This window comes from Myotis brandtii, unplaced genomic scaffold (assembly GCF_000412655.1).
Source record: "Myotis brandtii unplaced genomic scaffold, ASM41265v1 scaffold670, whole genome shotgun sequence".
NCBI lineage: Eukaryota > Metazoa > Chordata > Mammalia > Chiroptera > Vespertilionidae > Myotis > Myotis brandtii.
Genome location: NW_005370611.1, coordinates 897,428 through 922,580, shown reverse-complemented (window position 1 = coordinate 922,580; position 25,153 = coordinate 897,428). Strand labels below are relative to the sequence as shown.

Here is a 25,153-nt window from a genome sequence, read left to right as displayed (position 1 = left end):
AAGGAACGTAACATGCAAAGGGATGGTGAGTGCCAAGGGGATATGAGCAGGCCACTGGCAGCTTCGGTTACAAACATTTGAATATGAAATATGCCCTTTTCTCTTTCTCCTTCCCTAATAAACACCTCAGACTAAATGATCCTTTTCTAGGAAGAATCTGAAGTGACAGGCAACAAGTGTACTTAGACCAATAGATTGTGTTCTTTTTTTTTTTTAATATATTTTATTGACTTTTTACAGAGAGGAAAGGAGAGAGATAGAGAGTTAGAAACATCGATGAGAGAGAGACATCGATCAGCCGCCTCCTGCACATCTCCCACTGGGGATGTGCCCGCAACCCAAGTACATGCCCTTGACCGGAATCGAACCCGGGACCCCTCAGTCCGCAGGCCGACGCTCCATCCACTGAGCCAAACCGGTTTTGGCAGATTGTGTTCTATTCAAATTTTACACTGAACTATTTGAACCAAACTTAGGCCTGCCTTGGCGATTCATCTACTCTTAACTCCTTCCATATGTGTCAGTCAAGTCATACAATTTAGCACTCTCCACTATGTACCACTTGTTTGCTCATTTTAAATCATATCTCCCCAAAATTGGCAGAGTTTATAAACTCTGAGTGAGGAGCCTGTATCATGTAGATATGTATTCCCTCAGCACCCAAGACATTGCTCATGAGCATTCAATGAATGTGTCCATTGGTTGGCTAATTAACTGATTAGGAAGAAAAGAAAACTAAATAAGGCTTGTACAAATCTCAGAGGAACTTCGGGTCATGTTCCCCCAATGTCTCCAGGGAACTTTGCTGACATGGACCTGTGTGCCCAAGGTGCTCTCCATTTTCTAAATTAGACCCCTAGGGAATATCTAGGGAAGAGAGGAAACTCATGTTTCAAGCCCTTAAAAATTTTTTTAATGGAGCTATACAAATTGATTCCTATTAATCAACTAACAAGTCTTTATGGAATTCTTACTACACGCCCAGCAGAATGGGAAATAAATATGGTCCTTGTCTTTAAGAAGCCTAGCATCTAAATAGGACAACCTTTTTTATTTCTAACCATTAACATTCTGATATTATATTGTAGCTTTTAAATCTATGCTGGGGCTATTCTGTGTATCTGTGTTTCCTAAGATGAGTTAAGATATAAGACTGCATGGAGTCTCATATTCTTTTCTCATTAGATGCTTCTATGGGTTCAGTGTAGTTTCATTCCTACACCAACAGGTGATTCTGTATGAGGAGGAAATTGGAACGCATACTGGAAACACAGGGGAGAAGCTCCATTTGGCACAGGAGAAACTCGCCTTGGCCGGGAACAAGATTGTCTCCCTAGAAAGAAGCTTAAACCTCTACAGGGATAAATACCAGACTTCCCTAAGCAACATTGAGTTACTGGAATGTCAAGTGAAGATGTTGGAGGGGGAACTCAGCGGGATTGTTGGTCAGGTAGGACCTAAACTAGGCCTCTCAAACCAGGAGCTCCAGCGAGTGGACAAGCTCCCAGGTGGTCCCCCGTACCAGCCCCAACCTCCGCCGCCAGAAACCCAGACCTTCAACCAGATGTCATTCCTCCCCTTGAATTGTGTAGCCCTCAGCTTTGAACGTCCAGCCTCCACATTTCCTTTAAGATTGTTCCTTAGGAATTTTGAGGCCCTTAATCAATATAAAAAGCCACCACTTCAAATAAGGCAGAAAGTGAATTACCAAATGAGTTCTCAAATATGCCATGTTCTCATGGGGGTCTGGTAAAGGGCTCTTCTAGGTCATAGGACTCATGCAAAGCATGACTTCAGGATCAAACAGGAGAAAGCCACGAACCATGCGAACAAAGAGCCAAAATGCCTGAATTTGTATTCGTTTTTCAGTTGCTTTTTTTTTCATTACACAAGTAATACAGGCGTACTAATACTGATGAGAATGGTAATTGACACAATGTCTTTGAAGAGCAATTGTGTGATCTCTATCAAAGTCTTAAATATATCCTATCAGTCCTACTTCTATGAATTTAATTTACACATATACCAGAAAATGTACTCAAATATTTACATGCAGAAATATTCAGGTTCATTTTAGGAAAAAAAAAAAAAACACTGGAAAACAACCTATATTCTCATCAATAGGAGACTGAATAAACACATTTAAAAGGAATTTAAAAGAACAAGATAAAGATACATGTACTAATATGGATAAATTTCTAAGACACCTTGTTAAGTGAAAAAAATCTATATTTATGTTTTAAAAAGACAACATAATATCTGCATTCTACAGGTTTGTTTATATGTATGTAAATGTACAGATAAAGTTCTAGAAGGCTATGCAAAAATGGTCATCTTCAGAGAATGCAATGAGTATAGGATTAGTGGAGGTGATCAAAGAGAAATTTTAATGTTACAATGTTTTAGAAAGATAGTACACATATGCATTACTTGTGAAATTTGAAATTAATTTTAAAAGTAGATGTACAAGTAACAAAATGAATAATGCCCTCAATAAATTGTCAAGTGAAAACACAATTTACATTAGTGTATAGAAAACTTTTCATTTGTGTAGGCAAAAAACTAGGGGGTTTCATATATATACATATATCCATAAAATTTTCTGAAAAGATACCCAAAAAACTGGTAACAAGGACTGTGTTGCAGGAGGGGATGTGAGTCATAGAAGGCCAAGGTGGAAGAACTGATTTTTCAGAGTATTCTCTCTTGAACTTTATACCATATTTATACCCTTGTTAAATTTTCCTTTGTGAAGAAAGTTATGATTCACATGTATGAACATAAATTTTTAGAATATAAGTCCAGAGATTTTTTTTCATGCTCACAGCATTCTTAACTCAAAAATTGTGAACAAAACCACCCTTTATTTTTAAATATCCCAGGAACCTGAGAACAAGGGTGATCATTCAAAGGTGCGTATATACACTTCTCCCTGCATGATTCAAGAGCATCAGGAGACTCTGAAACGACTGTCTGAAGTCTGGCAAAAGGTCTCTGAACAGGATGATCTAATCCAGGAACTTCGAAATAAGCTAGCCTGCAGTAATGCTTTGGTAAGTGCCTTCTTCTAGAACACTTCTGAGACCCAAAACAAAGTCATGAGAAAAGAAAGGAGGGAGAGAGAGTTACCTAAAGTAATCTCTTTCACCAAGACTCCTCAAATGTCTTAAACTTGCCTCTGCCTTTTATTCATATTCTCCATAGTATGCATTCTCCCCACCCACACTAAGTTCAAGATTGTAAAGAGTCATAAAATCTTTCACACAACAACTTAAGTGCTCATCAATAGGAAAAATGTTAAAGAGATTGAGAAATGATTTAAAAGATATCCACACTAGAGAATACTGTGCAGACAAGAAAATGGATTAAGCAGATCTGTAAGGGCTATATAGAAGGATGCTTGTGATAAATTGTTGAGAATAAGTTGCAGAATCTTATGTATGGTTCCACTTTTGTTTATCAGTGTCTTTGATCATGATGTAGAAGTATATGCTAGAAATTGTCAATTTCTAGTATATAAGGGAAAGTGCCCCTCCCCCCTTGGGGGAAATGAAAGAGGGAAGAATAAATGGAGAGCAAATTTTAACTTCTGATTATCAACGCTTGGGTTTTATTTGAATTATTCTCAACAAAAAAGAACAAAAATTTCATGTTTTTTTATTTTTAAGAAGTACATACACATTTACCCATTTCATTAAAAAGTGTTCCTTCTTTAATTCTTGAACTTTGAATCCCATCTTCTGATAGAATAAGTGCATCTTTCCTAATTCACAGCCTCCAAAGAACCTTCATCTGCCTAACAAACTGGACCACACAGAGGTTCAGGGGAGAGTCCAAAATGTGTCCACTGACAAACTCAAGACAAATCACTGTCTATGCCTTAGTGAACCTTGATGTAAGATTGAGAACATAATTCCTGCCCCAGACCCCACAGGAAGTGCATGATGACTTATAATGTTACAAGAAACTTAGGCTGTTAAAAGGAACACCCTGCTAAAATAACACTAGTGTAAACACGGTACATTGATCATGCAGCCTAACGGACTTGGGCTCATTGGCAGGTTCTGGAGCGTGAAGAGGCGTTGATAAAATTACAAGCAGACTTTGCTTCTTATACAGCCACCCACCGACATCCTCCCAGCTCCTCGGAGGACTGTGAAGACATCAAAAAGGTGGGACAATTTTGCTTATTTGTACCGGGTGGGTCGTGCCAATTGGGATTTGATTCTGAGTTTTCCTGCTTGTTTTTAATTTTTATCTTACATTATATTTTATTTTGTATTTGTGTGACCTTGATTGGCCCTGCCACATGGATACAGCCAGCATTCGATTTGGGGATTGGATTTTAGAATTACACCTGTCTCTTAACGCACTTCCAACAATCCACCTAAACCAGATAGAGAGTCCTGTTGGCTTGCCAAATTCATAAGGACCATTCCAGCCTTCTAGTGTCTGGTTGGAGTCGAAAAGTAGCAAATTTGGGGAAAATTATTAATTCAAATTCACTCTCTTTTTGAAAACCTGATTATTTTAGAAACTCAAAGGCATCTCAAAAGTTGATTCTCATAATGAATAGCATTTAAACCATGTAAACAAATAGTAAGATTTGACCAACCAATAGTCAAAACTAAGTCAGGTCTCCTCCAGGTGAGTCATGCCTGAACTTGTGGTACAAGACAAAGCCAGGCACTTGCGGCCATGCTGGGGCACGGGAGGGCAGCCTGCTGAGGCTGGAATGGGGACAGGAGGGGCGGCAGAGAGAGTAGACGACACATATAAGTTCTCTAAGGGGTCCCCAGTGGGGGAGCAGGGACTCCTCTTTTCAGGACTTTCTGATTCCACAAAGTCTGAGTGAATAAGGGATCAGTATTGAACTTTGGAGTTTCCTCCTTGGACATCTGTCAATATTTATTTTAAAGGTCAGCTCCATGTTATTCACATCCTGACCTGCAATATGGATAGCACTCCTTTTTTATTTTTGTCTGAAAAATGTCTTTATTTCCCCCTTACTCTCTTATTTTTTTATAGTGGTAAAAAACGCATGACATTAAATTTCCCATCTTAGCCACTTTGAGGTGTACAGTTCATCCATATTAAGTATATTCACATTGGTGTGCAACAAATCTCTAGAACTTTTTCATCTTGTAAAACTGAAATTCTATATCCACTAGACACTAATTCCTCTTTTAACATTCCTTTTTTTTTTAATAATCCAGACTTTCCCAAGAAACAGGACATACCTTCCCCCACCATTTTATATATCCTATCCAAAGCCTTAGTGTTGCCTCGATATTCTATTGGGAAGCGAACCATCCACATCTCAGTCAGTGCCAGCAGTCCTCTCCCCCCTCCACCGGCCTGACATAGACTGGGCCTTGGAGTCCCCGCAGTGCCCACCTGAGTCATATGGTGACTGCCCTGTATTTCTCCAGCTGTCCCCTGCCTTCCTGTTGCAGGCCTCCCTCACTGTCAACTCTGAAGTCACATGACTATCTCTTCCCACCTCCCTTGATGCCCAGACATCTCATTGCTCCTCCTCTGCCATGTGTATATGCCCCTGCCTTCTCTTGGTCACAGCCCATCTCCCTCTCCTTCAGGATAAAAGCCAACGTCCCTACCAAGGGACTACAGTCCCACATGATGTGACTGCCCCCTAACTCCCTCACCTTATCTCCTGCCACTTTCCCCGTCACTCACTCCGCTGTAACCACATGGACTTTTCCATGTTCTTTCCCCAGGGTCTTGTCATTGGCTACAAAGCTCTTCCCTCAGATACCTACAACATGCTCACACTCTCACCTCCAGCAAGTCACTTCTCAGTGAGGCCAACCAACCCATCCTATTTAATATTGCAACCCCACATACCTGTCCCTGCCCCATTACCTCCATTCCCCTTTTTGTTCTATTTCTTCTTCCATAGCACTTATCAACTTCTGTTTTCTACAAGTCACTACATATTATGCTCATTCCCCCAGACCCGTGGTCGGAAAACTGCGGCTTGCGAGCCACATGCGGCTCTTTGGCCCCTTGAGTGTGGCTCTTCGTAAGCCTTAGGAGTACCCTAATTAAGTTAATAACAATGTACCTACCTATATAGTTTAAGTTTAAAAAATTTGGCTCTCAAAAGAAATTTTAATCGTTGTACTGTTGATATTTGGCTCTGTTGACTAATGAGTTTGCCAACCACTGCCCCAGACGGTCAGCTCCATGGGGGCAAAGATTTGTGTCTGTGTTGTTTGCAGTACCTGGGACAGTGCCTGGCACATGGTATATGCTCCATCAATGACACTGATTGTTATAGGGAGGAAGAAGTGGCTTCCTTTGTACACATTCAATGTGAGTGTGAGAAGCCTGCCATATCCTTTTCTTCATTATATTTTTTAATTGATATGTAATTGACAGACCATAAAATTCACCATTTAAAGTGTTTTATCAGTGAGTTTTGGTATATTCACAGAGTAGGGCAACATCGCCACTAATTCCAGCACATTTTCATCACTCCAGAAAGAAACCGGTATCCATGAAGAGCCACTCCCCATCACCCACCCCACCCCCAACCCCTGGCAACCACTACTCTGCTTCCTACCCTCCGGATTTGCCTGTTCTGGACATTCGGGATTTTAGAAAGCGTTCTTCCCCCATGTTCTCACCCTGCCCTGCTCTTTTCCATCTTTCCAGATACTGAAGCACTTGCAGGAGCAGAAAGACAGCCAGTGCCTGCACGTGGAGGAGTACCAGAACCTCGTGAAGGACCTGCGCATGGAGCTCGAGGCCGTGTCAGAACAAAAGAAAAACATCATGAAGGGTACACTGGGGGCCGGTGGGCTGTGGCCAAAGGGTGGGGCCCCAGAAGGAAGGCAGAATCCTCCTCTAAGCAAGAAGCCCTCTGTCTGGCCCCGCTGTAGAAATGATGAAGTTGGAGCTGGACCTGCACGGGCTGCGGGAGGAGGCATCTGCCCACGTGGAGAGGAAGGACAAGGAGATCATCATCCTGCAGCTTCGGCAGCAGGAGCTGCAGACGCAGTTCACTGAGGCCCAAAAGCTCAGTTTGAAGAAAGACACGGTGAGGGGAGGAGCTCTCTAGTCGGAACTAGCAATAGGGCGGGTGTGAGGCCAGGCCTTGGCCAGATAGAGCACGTTCGGCAATTCTGCACCCACTGTGAATGCTTAGGGAGCATCAACACATGTACAATGTGTACAGTTGTCTCTTCAGGCCCAGAGACATTCTGAGGACTTTTTTAGTACTTCTCATACCACATAATAAATAAATAAAATAGCAATACCTTAACAGAGATGTTGCCTCTGTAAGAAAGAGATTTGTCCCCAGCCCTGTGGGGCAGAGAGTTTGGGAAACACTTGGCATTGTTCCTTTATGCTTTAGTTCATGCTTGATAGTGGAAAGAAATAATATAAAATAATGTGTAGCCTAATTAAGAATATGAAGTGAATTTCAAGTTTTAAAATGACAAATATCTTAGAATATGCAAATCAGGCAGTTTGAAAATACTAAGGGAGCACTGCCCTAAAGGATCTGTAGTTGCCAACATAAATCAAGGCCCTGGAGAAGCCTAGGAATGAAACCAAGGACAAAAGCTTCTGTAGTCAATACTCTCCAGCTCTAAACTTGATCGGAGCCAGTAGAAATAATCCAGTTGGTTGACTGACTGGTCATCCACACCTCCAATTTCAAGGTACAGAGGCGATCCGTCAGTCAAAATAGAGGCACGTGGAGAGATGACAGCAAGAAGCAAGGCATCTGGATAGACAGCTTTGAGTCATCCATATATTTACCCAACAAATATTTTTGAGCTCCTAAGATGTGCCAAGCACTGTTCTAGGCACTAAAAATATTATATAATTGTACACCTGAAACCTATAAAATTTTATTAACCAATGCCACCCCAATAAATGTAACTTTTACAATAATTGTTAGAAAGAATATAATAAGACATGCAACATCCTTACTCTCATGGAGCTTACATTCTAGTGTGGAGAGACAGACAATAAACAAACAACAGAATGAATATGTCAGATACTGATAAATTCCTAAAAATAGCTTGGTGGCTGTTTTATACAGGGTGGTCAGGGAAGGCCTCTCTGACAAGGTAGCATTTGGGAAGAGAGTTGAATGAAGGGAGGGAGCCACCCAGGCAAAGGTCTTGAGAGAATAGCAAGTGCAAAAGCTCTCAGATGGGAGGCTCCTCGGCGTGCTTTGGAGACCACTTGTTGCAGACAGGGTGGGGGTGGCAAGAGGTGAGGTCAAGCTAGTAGCCAAGGACCAGGTCATGAGGCATAGCATCCTGGGAGGCCTTTTTCTAAGTGAGATGGAGCCATGGATGGTTTTGATCAGAGGCATACAAGATCTGACTTGCGTTTTTAGAGCCACCCCGCCCCCTCCCCTCTGATTGGTGCAGTGAGGGGTGGCAGAGAGCTAAGGTAGGAGGCTATTGCAATATCCAGGCATGAGAAGATAGTGGCCGTGAGAGGGCTCCAAAGAGTCTCTGATTGACTGTGCCCTGCCACTGTCAGGCCTTCGTTAGCATTAACGCGTTGCTTTCCTCAGCTCCTCCAAGAGAAAGATGAAATGCTGCACGAGCTAGAGAAGGAGCTGACACGGGTTCAGACAACCCTCCTGAAGAAAGAGATGGAGTTTGAGAAGCAGCAGCTGATGACGACAGAACTGGAAATGACCCTCCGGGGGGTGAAGCAGAACACATGCCAGGTGGAGTGTGGGGCCCTGCAAGCCGAGATCGAGAAGCTGAAGGACTTCCTCGAAGATGCCCAGCAGCAGCAGAGGATGGCTGGTGAGGCCCCAGCAAGCGCTGCCCACCACACTCCCAACACACGGGGCTGGAGCCCCTTTCTCTCTCTAAATGGCCCTCCCCCTCTGCCTCCCCACTTTCTCACTTCAAGTCTTCCTTTGATCTCATCTCACATCTCAGCCGTGGCTTCATTCACCGCCAACCTCACCTTCTGTCTGGAACCTTCACCACATAGCAGGCGTTCAGTTTGGGAGAGTGAACTGCCCGCTGTTTCCTTGGCGGTTCAGATAAAGACCCTCTCCTTTCTCTGCCAAGGAGGGCAGGGCTCTGTACTTTGTTTCTTTGCACCACATTCCTCTCCATCTTCTCCAGAACTTTTGTCCCACAATTCATCTCTTCCTTCCCTGTTTTTGTTTTTAATCCTCACCCGAGGATATTTTTCCATTGATCTTTAGAAAGAGAGGCAGGGAGGAGGGAGAGAAAGAGAGGAAGGGAGAGAGACAGAGACAGAGAGAGAGAGAGACAGAGAGAGAGAGAAATATCAATGTGAGAGAAGCACATCGACTGGCTGCCTCCACCACGCACCCTGACCAGGGCCAGGGATCAAACCCGCAACTGAGGTATGTGCCTGTGACTGGGAATTGAGCCCATGGGCCAATGCTCCAACCACTGAGCCAAACTGGCCAGTGCTCCTTCCCTAGTTTTTTTTTATTCTCTCTCTCCCTTTTTGGGGGGGTGGGAGGGGCCTCCAAAAATTCTCTTCTGTGCAGCTTGCACTATGGATTGTGTCCTTGTTCCACTGCTTTCTCGGAGGTCACCAGTAACTTCTTGCCTTGGACATAGGGTTTCCTAGGGGGTGATGAAAATGATCTAGAATTAGATATTGATGATGGTTGCTCACCTTTGTGAGGATGCCAGAAACCACTGGACTATACACTTTAAAAGGGTAAATTTTGTGTTATGTGATATAGAAATTGGAAAAAAAAGTAAAAGGTTCAAAGCCAGGTTTCCTCACCCTCCTTTGACGCTGTGTGTCTGCTGTGGGCCACCGTACCTCAACAAGTGTTTCTTAGCTTTGGAGACACAACAGGTCCCACAAATCTCATAATTGTTTTCTCCCCCACCCTGCTCAGAATCATTCATCCCTAAGACTCTGCCCTCTTCCTCTTCTCATTTCCCTCTACACTTGTTCTTCAGTGAGCGCCTTCCTCCTTGGAGCTGCATTGCCTTGCAGATGACTCCAAAGCCTAGGCACAGGCCCTGATTTCACACCTGTGACCAGTCTTATTTTTAGAGACTAGCTCCCCCTGGGCAACTCACCTTCCCCTCTAACTCAGCATTCCTCAAACTGAACCTATTCTCTTCCCTGCTTTAAAATTTTTTTCTCCCTTCTTACAAGGTGTATAATTATTTCCAGAGTGATACCACCTTTCCTCCAGTGTCCTAGGCTGAAAAATGGAGAGGAAACTGATGTTTAAAGTAGAAATGATAGTAGAAACTGTTGGAAATGGGGATATATTTGGCATAGAGAAACTGCAATAAGCAGCTTCGTGCCCAGTGAAGGCAAGGACGTGGGCTAAAGGATATTGCCGGAAGTCGTTCTCCATTCTAATCCTTCACACTGTTCCTAAAGTACTCTTTCCTTCATGTCCAGTCCCTGCTCAAGAACCCAAAAATCAAGTCCAAACCTTTCTCTCAAAGTCCTTCAAAGCCCCTTCTAGTTCATGCACTTCCTCAGCTCTGTCTCTCAGAACTCCTACCCAGTTTCCTTTCAACCACACAAGTCTCTGCTCATCCTCTTCCCTCAGGCCTCCCCCTTCCCTTCACCGAGCATTTACTCTAACATTCCTCTCACCTGGAATTCCCTTCTTCTAAGGTGCAACCCTGCCTCTGTTCCTCGGTAAGTCCACCTCCAACGGTCCTTACAGTGACGTGCTTCCCGAGTTGACAGTCTTTGCAAGTTTAACATTACAGTGCTGTCTTATCGAGAGGGGCAGCTATGGTTCCCTCACTAGACTCTAAGCTCCTAGAGCAGTGGTCGGCAAACCGCGGCTCGCAAGCCACATGCGGCTCTTTGGCCCCTTGAGTGTAGCTCTTCCACAAAATACCGCGGGTGCACACATACAGTGCGATTGAAACTTCGCGGCCCATGCACAGAAGTCGTCTTATGATGAGAACCTGGAATCATGCCTAAAATTAAAAACAACAACATAGCCCTAACTGGTTTGGCTCAGTGGATAGAGCATCGGCCTGGGGACCGAGGGTTCCCAGGTTCAATTCCGGTCAGGGGCGTGTGCCTTGGCTGCAGGCACATCCCCAGTGGGAGGTGTGCAGGAGGCAGCTGATCGATGTTTCTCTCTCATCGATGTTTCTAACTCTCTGTCCCTCTCCCTTCCTCTCTGTAAAAAACCAGTAAAATATATTTAAAAAAAAAAAACCCAACATACAAACCTGACTTACCCAAACTTTCCAAGAAGATGCAAGGCCATTGTTCACATTAGTGTTTGTCCGTCATTGTCGTGATTTAATTTCATGGATATTGTAAAGTAAATTGTAAGGCATTTAATTTTATCAATAAATATCCTTATTAAGTATGATATCAAGTTTTGTTCAACATACCTATAGTTTAACTAAGACTTAAAACTTTAAGTAAAGTTTATTAAGTTAATTTTAGGGAACGTTGTGGAGTGAAAGAAGATGTAGTGTCGAGGATTGAGAAAGGTATGTTGAGATGGTTTGGACATATAGAGAGGATGAACGAAATGAGATAGACGAAACAAGTATACAAGACAAGTGTGGGTGGGAGAGTTGGAAGGGGTTGACCTCAGCAAACGTACCTCAATCAGATTGAGGACGTTTTTAGCAAAGGCCAGCTTAGGGGTACCCTAATTAAGTTAATAACAATGTACCTACCTATATAGTTTAAGTTTAAAAAATTTGGCTCTCAAAAGACATTTCAATCGTTGTACTGTTGATATTTGGCTCTGTTGACTAATGATTTTGCCGACCACTGTCCTAGGGGGTCAGGGCATGTGCCCAAGGGCAGGATGAGTTGCATAAGATACACTGAGCCATGCCTAACAATTTGTTTCATTTTAGTCAAGAAGGAGACCACAGCTGAAGGGTAGTTGAAGACAGATGATTTAAAAGCGCTCCTTGAGAGCGATAATGAAATGGAGAGAAATGAGGACAGATGGGAGATTGAAGTAGGTCCCACCATGAAGGAACGGACTATTTGACTGGTCTGATTTGAGAGTCCGCTCTTCACGCAGCCTTCCTTCTCACGAGGACATGCCCCTGGCTTGTCTCCTGTCTTTGCAGCTCAGGAAGCAGCCCAGTACAAAGAGGAGGCCGCTTTGGCAAAGACGAACCTGGAGGATTCCCAGAGGAAACTGCAGAACTGCATTCTCCTGGAGAAGCAGAAGGCCGACAACATCCAGGAGCTGCAGAGAGAGCTCCAGAAGCTGCAGGATTCCCTGGTGTCCGGAGAGGAACTTGCATCCAACAGGTACCACAGGTTTACCTCCCGAGAGAGGCTCCGTCCCTAGTGAGCCAATCAGGACACAGCGGGCCGCTGCCCCGGAGTGGGACCGCGAGCCCCGTGCGGCCAGCTCACAGTCCACCCGCACAGACCACAGCCCGTCCTCCTACTTCCTGCCATTTTGCTTTAGGAAACGGATAGAGGAGCTGACACTGGAACTCTCTGGGACCCTGAGGAAGCTTGAAATTTCAGAGAAGGAAAAGAGGCAGTTTCAGAAGACAGTGACTGAGCAGGAAATGGCACTAAATGAACAGTTAGATCGTATCAAAACACTACAATACCAGGTATGAAGGGCAAGTAGGCCGCCAGCTCAGGCATTTGCTCTGTTTAACATTAAATAGATTGGTCTTTATTTGGGCAGATGCCACCACCAGTTCATGGCAAATGAATTGTCCAGAATTTGTGTTAGAATGCTAAGCCAGCCAGTCAGCTCCAGTTCCCATGACCAATAATAAGTATTTTCAAGTGCTAGGCTTAAAAATAGTCAAAGGACAGCTCTAGCTGGTGTTACTCAGTGGTTAGAGCATCAGCCTGCACACCAAAGAGTCTCAGGTTCTATTTCTGGTCAAGGGCACCTACCTGGGTTGCAGGTTCATTCCCCGGCCCTGGTCAGGTGTATACAGGAGGCAACCAATTGATGTGTCTCTCTCACATCAATGTTTCTCTCTCTCTCTCTCCCCTCCCCTCCCTCCCACACTCCCTCCTTCCCTTTCACTCTATCTAAAAGCAATGGGAAAATATCCTCGGTGAGGATAAATAAATAACGAGTCAAAGGACAATGTGTTGTTGTTTTTCAAGGATTCAAAAGCTATCCTTGTCAGTTAAGTTAAAGTCTTTGATCTCTGAACTGTTCTTTTTGTCTTTTCTCAGATTTTTTTAAAACTTTATTCGCAGAGGTTTTATGTGGAAAGAGTTGGTAATTGGGAGAGAAGGTTGTTATTGTGGGAGCTGGTTCTATAAATAAAATAAGTTGGTATACCTACTTGAAAAAATGTAAAATGTTGCTGAACATCAGAGGAAACTTTTGCATGCTAAATAACCAGGAAGTTGTCTTTATATTTATTTCAGCTGCTCTCTGTGTACAATTGTCTGAGTTTGTTTGTGTGCTTTTCCAAAAATGTACAGTCTAAAACTGTCTTTCAGTTCAGTTTTTATTTTCTCAGCACAGGGAGCTAACCAGCACCAAAATCACTCTAGAAGAGGAGCTTAAGGAAGTAACAAGGTTACTAGAGGAGAAACGGGAACAATTGAAAAAAAGTAAAGAACAGGAGACGGTGATGGAGGTAGAGATTGAGGCACTCCGACAGGAATTAAAAAAGAAAGAAAAGATGGTAAGAAGGAGAATCTTGGAAGACTCGAGGTCACGAATACAGGGCCAGCCATGAGCCTAGCCAGGCTTGGTGGGAAACGGAGACAGTGGGTACTCAGACCTCAGAGAGGAGGGAGGGAGGATGGGAAAGGCAAGTGAAGAGGAGAGAGAAGGCCTGAGATACCACAGAGTGCAGAATGGAGCTGTGGGTAAGGAAAGGAGGAGTGGGGTTCTATAGGAGTCTGAGGGTAACACCTCTTTTCTGGGCTTGTTCTTTAATTGGGGAACAGTCAAAAGAGACTTTGCGGAAGTTGGAGGAGGAAAATGAGAATATCAAAGCACAGAGTAAGCAATATTCTACACAACTGGAGTCCTCTCTCGGCAAACATAGCTCCTCCCAGAAAACCATCCAAGAGCTGAACAATGAGGTGAGTAGACAGAAACCCCAAGGGAGTAAGAGACTTTGACCCTGTGTCCCTTGGGCTGAACTGGGCTTCTAGCTCTCCTCCACCACAGAAATGTGACTCCCTGCTGGGCCCAGGGCATCCTGGGGGACCCACAGCTCCACTCTCCTCCTCGAAGGGGATGCCCCTTCAGTGCCCAGTTGCGCAGCCAAAGAAATGTTTCTTCCACATGTGGAAGGTCTTATTTACAAACATCTGGTGGAGCTCCCAGACTATCTGGGCTTTGGCATCAAGTCCTCCGCTGTTGCATTTGAGACCAGAGTTGACTGAATCCATTGTTTGGGGCAATTTGCTAGGGAACACTTCCAAAAATAATAGCAAAGCACAAAAAGGGGATGGGAGGGGAGATGGCTATGTTTCATTACACAGATAAAGGTGACAGAAAGGAGCAAACGGCACCTAACATACGCGAGGCACGGTGCTTGCGTTCAGTCATCATTTACTGACTGTCGATGTAGGTCCTTTACATGCCTTCTGTCTGCTCTACTCCCAACAAGACATGCAATACTATGATCCTCGGTTTACAGGAAAAAGAAAGGCTGGGCCTAAAGTGACTAATTAGTACGTGATGGGATGGACCAGTAAATGAACCTGAATCATCTCAGTCTAACATCTAACCTCTTTTCCCTTCATCCTGAATGGCAATACACTCCATCTTTCTGGGCAAGAAACAGAACATCTTAATAGGTGGACTCTTGGGATACAAATGAGAGACCAGCAGCTCTGATTCCTTCACAATATTTTTTAAAGTTAATTTTAAAATACTATGACTATTCTAAATGTAGGAACAGCACTGCCACATGGAACTTTTTGCAATGGTGAAAAGCTCTAAATTACAGCAGTCTGAGCTCTAAATTACATCTAATACTACATCCACTAGCCTAATGTGGCCACAGAGTGCTTGGACTATGGCTTAGTATGACTAAGGAACTGATTTTATAATTTTACTATTAATTAATTTTAGTTTTAGTTAACTGCAAATAGCCTAATGTGGCTAGTGTCTACCATGTTAGACAGCATAGAAACTCATGTTTCTGGAGATTTTCCCTCCAAAGATATAAATCTCTCCTTTACTGTGATCCAGAGTTGTGTTCTGAGTCACTCAAATCCCCGAGGAACCTCTCTGTAAATAAGGGATACTATCTAAGTATTATATGGGCCTGCCATTACATTTGCCAAAAGAAAGAAAGTCATGTCAATGTGGAAGTAAAAGCACTAATTTCAGAATTCTTTTGGTGGCAGTCAGGAGACTAGAGGGTTTTCATGTATGTGTAAGCATGTTTCACTTTTTAAAAGTACGCCCCAAGTATAGTAGACTTTTTGAATCAATTGAAATAGCCACTAGAAAGAGCCTTAGTTTTGCCCAGCCAGGTGTGGCTCAACCATTGAGCATCAGTCCCGGAACCAAGAGTTCACTGGTACAATTCCTGGTCAGGGCACAAGCCTGGGTTGTGGCACTCCCTCTCCTTTCCTCTCTGAAATCAATAAAAATATTTTCTTTTAAAGAAAGAGACTTAGTTTTGCATTCTAAAATGTATTTTTCTTTCAGCAATATTCTCAATTTTAAAATTTCCCATCTGAAGTCAAGGCAATATATATTGAGATCCTTTCCATCTCTGATTCTAGACATTTTTCTACCATATATATGTATATATAAAAGCCTAAGCAACCGTTACGACCAAAGAAGCGGTCAACCAGTCGTTATAATGCACAATGACCACCAGGGGGCAGACGCTCAATGCAGGAGCTGCCCCCTAGTGGTCAGTGTGCTCCCATAACCAATCTCCTGTGGCCCCTCCTCCCATCCCTGGCCAGCCAACATCCTGAGGTCCCTCCCCGCAGGCCCCAATGGGGGGGGGCGGGCATCAGGCCAACCTCCCACGGTCCCTACCCCCTGCTGACTGGCCCCCCTGATAGTTCCCAATCGGGGGGCCGGCTGGCCAACCTCCCAGTAGGCCTTGATCACCAGCCAGGCCAAGGGACCCCACCCATGCACAAATTCATGCACGGGGCCTCTAGTCTATAATAATAAAAGCATAATATGCTAATTAGACTGGACAGCCGAACAACCTTCCAGACGACCTACTGGACGAAGCCGCAGCTGCGATGGCCAAGGCACGCTACCATGGCTACAAGGGCTGAGCCCCTTGCATGAATTTCGTGCATCGGGCCTCTAGTATTTTATAATTAACTAGAGGCCAGATGCACTAAATTCGTGCAAGGGACTCAGCCCCTATAGCCGCAGCAGCTTGCCTAGGTGGCTGCCTCGGCCCTCACAGGCCCAGCTTCATCCAGAGGTCACCTGGTCTAATTAGCATATTATGCTTTTATTATTATAGATTATTGTTAAATACTAAGGAAGCTAATTTATTTTTATTCTATATTTGGATATCTTATTAAACTCACTTATAAGCAGTAGTATTTTTTCAGTTGCTTCTCATGGATTTTCTAAGTTATGGTTAGATCATTTACAAGCAACAATTTTCTAAACCTTTGTAACATATATTACTCATTTTTCTTGCCTTATTGCATCAGATATTACCTAAAGTAAGGTGTTCAACAGTAGCATCCTTTCTTGCTTTTCATGTTAATGGAATTCATGTTTCAGTCTGATATTCCCTGTAATGTGCTGAATAAAATTAATCAAGTGGGCCCATCCTTGCATCCCAAGTATAAATCCTGACGGTGTATATCTATCACTCTTTCAATCACTCCTTGGAATGTTCTAAGAAGTGAAGTAAGGCCAGTAATATAGTAATCAAGAAGTATATTAGTATAGGATGAGAGTAGAAAGATCGGTAGGGGTAGACATTGTGGCCTCTGTTAAGAAATTTTGGGTTTTATTCTAAGAACAGTTGATAGACATTGATGAAATTTCCTCAAGGGGCAGAGGAGATAATTTGATCTGATTTTGGTTTTCAAAATATAGCTTCAACTAATGTGTGGAAATGGATTGGGGAGGGGGGTCAGTTTGAGAGTGAGGAAACCAGTTGGGAAAGTATTGCTATCTAAGTTAGAGTGTTGTCAGTTAAGACAGAAATCAGCAAATTCAGGATATGTTTCGGCAGTAGAATCAACTAACTGCTGAATAGAGCAGGTGTCTTTAGACTAACTGACAGAAAGTGAGGAATGTAGGATGACTTAGTGGACTTCACCTATAAAACCATCCAGGTCTAATGTCTTTGGCAAGGAGAGAGAGCAGATCTTTATGAGAACTTTTCATTAAAACTCTTTGATTCTTTAATTTTATATATGTATGTATATATAGTATTTTTAGTATCTTTTCCTAAGCTAAACCACTCATGTTAGAGAAGTTTAAGATAAAGCTTCCATTTCAGTGTCTAGCATCATTGTGATATTTTTACCACCTTTATTTTTAGTGTCTCACCTCTATGGTGACATTTCTCAATCCGGCCACCAATTATCAAGAGCTTACGGTGGGTTGTAATTTCTTCAGCAGCTCCCCTGGTTCACTGTGCAGACCCAGTTGACTCCATGGTTTTCCAAAGTCTCCACAAACTATACTTTTATTTGCAGAAGACCAAATTATTCCATCTTTAGGATTAACTTCACACCCCCCCCCCTCCCAGATAGGTAAATATAGGGGCAAAAATACAGTCTAACACTTCTCCCATTCACTAGTTCCTAAGGTCAAAGATACTCAGAATTCCACTTGAAAAAAACAATAAACTTCGAGCACTGAGCAGTTACTGAAGAAAACCCAAAAGAGTTTGTCCCTCTGTGTATGTGGCCACATGGAGAATGCAGTGTACAGGGATACCAAAAAACAGAAGTCAGGCACATGAATTTCTGAGGTCTCCCACCTGCTTCCAGACTTAGATGCCGATCCTATACTTAAAGTACAGAATAAAATGACTAATTACTTAGCATCTTCATGATCATAACTCACAGCTATGTAGCATTTATACCTTACAAAGCCCTTTTTACATCCCACTTGATCATCACAAAAACTCTGTGAAGCAGTTGAAAGTACCCCGATTCACAGAAGAAGAAACTGAGACTCAGAGAGATGAAGTAAATGACAGAACCAGGACCTCAACATAGACCAGCCGTGGGCAAACTACGGCCCGCGGGCCGGATTCGGCCCGTTTGAAATGAATAAAACTAAAAAAAAAAAAGACCGTACCCTTTTATGTAATGATGTTTACTTTGAATTTATATTAGTTCACACAAACACTCCATCCATGCTTTTGTTCCGGCCCTCCGGTCCAGTTTAAGAACCCATTGTGGCCCTCGAGTCAAAAAGTTTGCCCACCCCTGACATAGACCCTCTAACTCCCGATCTCAGTTCCTTTTAACTAGCATGAATACTCAAGACAACGTTTAAGACACGGACTTCCGTTTTTAAATATACTTCTGCCAGAACTATGTATTCAATGCATCTCTAATTTCAAACACTGCCCAATGCAATATTTCACTCAGTCCAAGAAGAGTAATACTTACTGAGCACCTATTATGTGCCATGCCCTGAGCTGTAAGCGAAGAAAGCACGGGCAGCCCCATTTTCATGGTGCAGTAAGTCTAGTGAATTATGTCAGGGACAAAGTGAGGCATAGTGCACACAACTGAGATACTGTATCACGTCTCCCATCCTAGAAGTGGATCTTTATCAAAGGCTGCAGAGTCTGTGAAAGGGACTTTTCATGTGCTAGACACATCATGGCCCAGAACCTCCAGGAGTCCTTGTACTGGGCAGGGGGGGAAGGGGGGGCATGCTAACCAGAAGGGGAACGGTGGGGAGAGGAGTGCAGAAGAGCCTGGAATGGCAGCTCTTCCTTTTACAACAAGGAGGTGGAGGCGGGGGCATTATCTCACACTGCTGTACGGGCTAGTGCAGAGGGAGGAGAGCCCAGTGCTGCTCCTGTTTCCTATGGGCACAGAGAATGCCTCCATAGCCATGAACCTTGACAGTGATATTCCTCCTCCCTAAAGGTCGCCTCTCAGAAGGAGACCATAGGGTATCTGCAGGCCCAGCTGGACAAGGCTAAGAACAAAGAGCAGCATTATCAGCAGACCATGGTCAGTAAAGAAGTCTATGAGGAACTATCCCGGAAGTCAGCTGCCTGCCAAGACGACCTGACGGAAGCTCTCGAGAAGGTGGGCCACGCCCTGTATCTCTAGGACAAAGACATGTCCTAGCAGTGGGAGAGGCATAGAAACCAATTTCCTACACTCCTGACTGTCCCCGAGGCTCGTGCAAACCCTGGCATGAGCTGGGATGTCTGTCCAGAGAAGGCCTACTTCTTCTGAGTAAGGGTTTGGGGGAGGGTTGGGAGGAGCAAGATGGAGGCCAAACCTGATACATCTTTCTGCCCATGGGTGACCCAGGGCAAGGTCCTCCCAAAACCTGGATTATCAGGGAAATTCATGCCCCATCCCTGTGCTGACCATGTCTGATCCATTCATAGGACCAAAAAGAGAGGGAACAGAGGAGGGAATGTGGGATGCAGAAAACCACCTACTGTCACTTCCCGCCCTCTGTGGGACAGTAGGAAAGTGACAGGGTGTCTGCCGCCCTCGGTAGAGGACAGGGAGGGTTGGAGCCCTTCTCCATTCAGGGTTCAGCAGAGAGGCCCCCAGGGCTCTGTCAGCCACCTCATCCCCTTTGTCTTTACCTAAAGCTCAACCACTCGATCTCAGAGACCAAGAGCCTGCACCGAAGCTTGATGCAGGCCCAAGATAGGAAAGCTCAGCTGGAAGAGGAAATCATAGCTTATGAGGAGAGGATGAAAAAGCTCAACATGGAATTAAAAAAACTTCAAGGCTTCCATCAGCAGAGTGAGATAGAGGTGAGGAGCAGCCTGGGGCTCAGGCTGCCTTCCTGTTCCAGGTCCCCAAGGTCACCTCTTGCACCCACAGCTATTTAGCACTGAGCCATAATGGGTTCCCTCTCCTTGTTGGGTCCTGTGAGTTGAAGGCCCGGAGCCAACGATCAGAGCGGCAGCGCCCTCTGCTGGCCGCTGGCAATAAAATGCCCCCTAACAAATCCCAGAGCTGAAAAAGGGCCCTCTGGCCTGGTCACGGGTCTCTGGGGTCAGGGCGGCAAGCTGGGGTCTCCTCCTCACTTTGCGCCCCTGCGCAGGTACACGCCTTCGACAAGAAGCTGGAGGAGATGAGCTGCCAAGTGCTGCAGTGGCAGAAGCAGCACCAGTGTGACCTCAAGATGCTGGCGGCTAAGGAAGAGCAGCTCCGGTCCTTCCAGGAGGAAATGACTGCCCTGAAGGAGAACCTTCTTGCCGACGAGAAGGATGTAGGTGCTCCTCGGCTTGTGGTCACTTCTTCCCAGTTCCTCCCAGCACTGCCTACAGCCACCTGGATACCAGACAGCCCTTGGGGAGGAGAGGGGAGGGCGAGGGGGGACGTGCCTGGGAGCAAGGAAAGACACCTGCTCTATTCAGCACGAAGCAGGGTGTGGGTGCTACAGCATCTGTGTCGACCAAACCATCTTCCTGTAGCTTTGTTGATAGCGATATTGAGCAAAACAAAAGCCCCATTCCAGGGGAGACAGCATGCCCTCTCCCTGCCAGGTACACCAGCCGCCCCTGACTTAGAAAATCCACTGGGCAGTTTCCCTCCAGAAGCCATTCTGACGCTTTTATTTTCCCTGCAGTGGAGTCAGCTAAGATCTTAGGGTGTGATGTGCCCCATGCCTGGCACCCTGAGCGGTAAAATTCATGGCAGGAAGCTGTAGGATACCTTGGGGTGGCTACAGGGCCTTGGCTCCAATTAGGAAAAAAAAAAGACATCTCTTCCTCAAGATATTTTTCCTTCCATACTAAAAAATTGGCTTAACCAAAATCTTTTTTTAGAACAATAATGCCTTTGGCCTGAAAATCATTGTAAGTGTACAAGTCTACTTTGTCTCTACTAGAAACGGTGGCTGCTCAGAGGTGGCACCTTTGTGTGGGTGCAGCCTGGATGCTGGAGGTGGTGTCCTGCTGTGGCAGTTCCAGCTCTGGCCAGCAGAGGCAGTGTTTCTTCTCCCAGGAAGAGAGAAGAGGCCTGACTTGGGAGCAGGCAGGTGACGGGCCCATGCTCCCACCCCTTACCATCTCATTTTCTTCTCCTACAAAGCCCTGTTGCCTGCCCCAGCGGCCTGTGCTCAAAGACACCTGCAGGCTGCACCGAGAGAATGATCAGATCATGACCAACATGGAGCAATGGGCAAAAGAGCAGAAGTAAGTAAGGAAGAAAAAAATAAGGCCAGGTCCCAAGGCCTGGGCTAAATTGAGGACCCATACATGTGCCAAAGAATAGTCTCTCTCTCTCTCTCTCTCTCTCTCTCTCTCTCTCTCTCTCTCTCTCTCTCTTTCACACACACACACTGCCCTTCTGGAAAGCTGACCCCATCTCGGCCCACACCCAAGGCTTGAGGGTAAGCTAGAGGGCCCTGCTGACGTAAAAGAGAAGCAGCTCATGGGTGCTTCACTGAGGGTCCGATTTCCTCTTCCCAGCCTGGGGTCCAGCTTCGCTGCCTAGATCTCTGAACTCGCCTGGGATCACAGGGAATCTGCACAGGAGTTGAGTAGGAAGAGTCCTCTTAATTGCCAGGGGCCAGGAAGGCTCCAGCTCTGGGGACTGGGGCCCCACAGAAGCCTTGCTGAGAACACCCAATGTCCCGTGTAGCCAGCCCATGCTCTGCTCACAGGGGTCTGGGAACTCTTTTCTCGTGGATTTTATTACAGAGTCGCCAATGAGCAACTAGGAAACAAGCTCCGTGAACAGGTCAAATACATTGCCAAGCTGACTGGTGAAAAGGAGTAAGTCATCCTACACCACCCTGGCTGCTGCTTGGGTCTTAAGTAGAAGGATTGGCCAGGAGCCAGGGCTGGCTTTCTCACTGGATACGTGGGTCAGTCCCCAGGAAAGGCCTGGGACTTTGGAAAGACCCAAAGTCCTAACCTCATCTGTGAGACCTTGGATACATCACTTTACCTCTTAAGGCCATAGCTGCCTCAACAATAATAAAAGGGAGTTAATAGTCTCCACACGCCTTTCCACTGTCACTTTCTGTGACTCTCTGAGGTCAGAAATGCTGAGAACGAAATGGGCACAGAAAGCAGACTGTTAGTTAGGGTGGGGGCCAAGCTACTGTAACAAAGATCTCCAAGTGGAGGAACATAGAACATGGAAGGCACAGCTCTAGGAGGTGAAAAGTCCAGGTTGGTGGGGTTCCTCTGTCCCACGGGGTCATTTGGGGACCTAGTTCTTTCTACTTGTTGCTCTACCCTCCTCTGGGCCTTGCTTCACTTTCATGGTCAAAGCTGGATCAGCAGCGAGTGGTAGGAGAGGCGTGTTGGAAGTTCGGGAATGGGGGAAAGATATGAATGTCTAAAACTGAGATTTCAAAGGGGGTGTAGTAATAGGTACAGACAGGCTCTAGGGCAGTGCTTCCCCATCTCCTGCTAGACAACACTGAGAACGTGATCGCATTGGTTTGGCGCCTGGAAGGGCCTGGGATGGGGTTGCTGTGACCAGTCAGCAGCTGCCCCAGACCCTGCACCCAGAGCGGAGGTCTCTCAGCACACCTAGAACCCATTGTAGAAAGCTCAGTTCCAGGCTGTGACCTAGAGAGGGTGCCTGAGTGGAAAGAGAGGACATCGGAATAAGGAGGTAGGGACGGAGGTATGACTCGGATAGAAAGTACGAAATGTTGAAGGCATCGGGGGTGCTGACAGGAGTGGGCCAGAGAGAGTGGCAGAGAGCCAGGGGCAGGGCGACCCCACCTGCAGGCCCAGTGGCATGTGGAATGTGGCGACCACGTGAGGAGCTACAAGGGACTGGGTGTCGTCAACTCTGGCCAGGTTTACAGAGAGCAAGAGGGCAAAGCACGAGCCCAGAGAGGAAGTTGAGGATGAATTTTTTATTTGATTTCCTTTAGAGGGAAAAAAAAAACATGAAATTTTTTACTAGGATAAAAATATTTTCTGATAGGGTTTAACTAAAAGAAAAATTGTCTGAATCTGAGGGTAACAGAGAACATCAGGCTTTTTCTTATATTGTGTCAAGTTCTGGTCCTCTCTTCTATAAAGAACTCATTCTTGAATCTCTTTGAAGGAAAACCATCTTCGAATAATAATAGCTCCACTGATATGTATTAAGGCACTAAGTGCTTTACATGTGTTAACTGAGGCCGATGAGGAGAGGAACTCACAAGCTAAATAACTTGCCCATGGCCTCCCAACTAGTAAGTGTCAGAACCAGCATTCCAGCCCGGGTAGTCTGGTTCCTGAGCCCTTGTCACCCTACCCTCCACCTCGATGTGGAGAAATACAACTGTCAATATGAATAACTGCCATGGATCGAACCGCAGGAAATATGTAGAGTTATCTTCCCCGTCACCTGCATTACAGCCACCATTTTCTCATTGTAAAAGGGGGATAAGTTACTCGCCCGAGCTCTCAAACAGAGCCGGATCCCCGGGGTTCCCACCTTTCAGCAAAGGGATGTGAAAGAACTTGGACTCGGGCCTCAGAACAGAGTCCAAGGCATGGCCATGAGAGACCAAGGACACGTGGTCAGAGTTGTTGGTAACAGCCTTCTGGCTCTTCCAATCAAGTCTCTATCACTTGTCACACTCAGTTATCCCCATTTAACAGATGAGAAAACAGAGCCAGAGCTGAGATGACGCCGTGGGTCTGGAGCCACCCCAACCCCAGGCCTGGCCTCTTCCAGGGACACACAGAGGCTCCATTCCCACAGAGCGTGTGTGAGAGGGCTCGCTCTGGAAGGAACCAGGCGCCCATGTCTCTCCATTCCGGGGTGCCTTTCTCTGTCCTTTCCTGTGGGGAACCGAGGAGCTGACGCAGACCAACACCCACCTGTCCCCTTCCCTTCCCCAGCCACCTCCACAATGTAATGGTCCATCTGCAGCAGGAAAACAAGAAGCTGAAGACCGAGATCGAGGAGAAGAAGCTGAAGTCCGGGCACCAAAGGTTATGCACGAAAGCGCTGAACCCGTGCAAAGCAGAGCCCACACAGAGGAAAGGGTGTGGCAGCTTGGACTGGAGGGGGACGACCCAGAGCCTGAGCCACAGAATGGATGTCACCACGTTTGCCGGGACTCCGCTCTGCTCAGGTATGTCCCCCATTCATCTTTTGCTACTTACCGCGATGTTGTCTTAGTCCCATGGGTCAAAAAGATAGCAGCCTGATACTATTTTTCAAGAGATTACTAGATTGCGAACTCAAAAGGGAAAAGAAAAGTCAGGACCAGAGGTCATTATTTCCCTGTCTGTAGACAAGGCTTGTTCTTCTCACTACGAGTCTTCGCTGGTACCGAGTGCTCGTGTCTCAGATCTGTCCCTTACCCAGACCAGCTGGAATTGTGGGGACCGAGAGCAGCAGGATAGGCATCTTCCGCCTGTAGTGTGTTCTGGGAGCCACACGAGAGCGCCCTGTCCCCTGCACAGCCATCTTTTCTGCCACACAGACTCCGTCACCCTGAGGAAAATCACACTGCAACAGAGCGGCCTTCCTCGCACAAGGCCAGTCCTGAGGAGTCGCCTCATTAATTTCTCCTCAAGTCAAGACTGTCGCTTCCTCCCGATTCCCTCAGGTTCTTCATGTTGCTAGAGCCAGCGCCTTCCCCTGGGCATCATTCCCCCACGTTTCTGAAGACAGTGAGTCCCCATCCCCCCCTCTCGGCCTGGATCAGCTCCTACGAGAACATATCAAGGTCCCAGCCTATTTTGCAATATGCTGATGTTTACTGAGTTTTGTCCACTTCCTGCAGCAGAGGGAGCCTTGGCCCCTTACCACCCTCTCCAGGCCCAAACTCTAAAATAAAGACATGCGCACAGCAGTCCCGGTGAGCTCCTGGCATCCTGCAGACATCTCTATCCCCTCCAGCCCCCAGCAGTGTGTTCACCGCTGCTTTCCCTGGATTCTAATGAATACAGGCCTCTTTCACATGTATAGGAGTTGTCATTCCCACAGCGAGCTTCTGGATTCGTTTATAAACCAACCAGAGAAAACTAGCTCCTTCTTTATTCTTTCTATCTCTGTCTAGAATTTAAGAAGAAGAAAAAATCTAAAAACCTTAAAGAGGAAAGTA

The 25,153-nt window shown here is 45.5% G+C and overlaps 1 protein-coding gene across 1 annotated transcript in view; it reads left to right on the top strand.

The window, feature by feature from the left end:
- The window catches only part of PMFBP1 (polyamine modulated factor 1 binding protein 1), a 47,049-nt gene extending 22,109 nt beyond the window's left edge, over positions 1 to 24,940 (top strand). Inside the window, exons 5-21 of the mRNA XM_014529187.1 lie at positions 1,229 to 1,450; positions 2,883 to 3,053; positions 4,062 to 4,172; positions 6,679 to 6,805; positions 6,906 to 7,063; positions 8,564 to 8,804; positions 12,084 to 12,270; positions 12,434 to 12,587; positions 13,467 to 13,634; positions 13,903 to 14,040; positions 19,030 to 19,194; positions 19,719 to 19,886; positions 20,180 to 20,347; positions 21,172 to 21,275; positions 21,783 to 21,857; positions 23,940 to 24,175; positions 24,530 to 24,940. Coding sequence (XP_014384673.1) covers positions 1,229 to 1,450; positions 2,883 to 3,053; positions 4,062 to 4,172; positions 6,679 to 6,805; positions 6,906 to 7,063; positions 8,564 to 8,804; positions 12,084 to 12,270; positions 12,434 to 12,587; positions 13,467 to 13,634; positions 13,903 to 14,040; positions 19,030 to 19,194; positions 19,719 to 19,886; positions 20,180 to 20,347; positions 21,172 to 21,275; positions 21,783 to 21,857; positions 23,940 to 24,175; positions 24,530 to 24,672 — 2,736 coding nt within the window. The 3' untranslated portion in view covers positions 24,673 to 24,940. The remainder of the gene's footprint in view (positions 1 to 1,228; positions 1,451 to 2,882; positions 3,054 to 4,061; positions 4,173 to 6,678; positions 6,806 to 6,905; positions 7,064 to 8,563; positions 8,805 to 12,083; positions 12,271 to 12,433; positions 12,588 to 13,466; positions 13,635 to 13,902; positions 14,041 to 19,029; positions 19,195 to 19,718; positions 19,887 to 20,179; positions 20,348 to 21,171; positions 21,276 to 21,782; positions 21,858 to 23,939; positions 24,176 to 24,529) is intronic.
- The last annotated feature ends 213 nt before the right edge of the window (positions 24,941 to 25,153 follow it).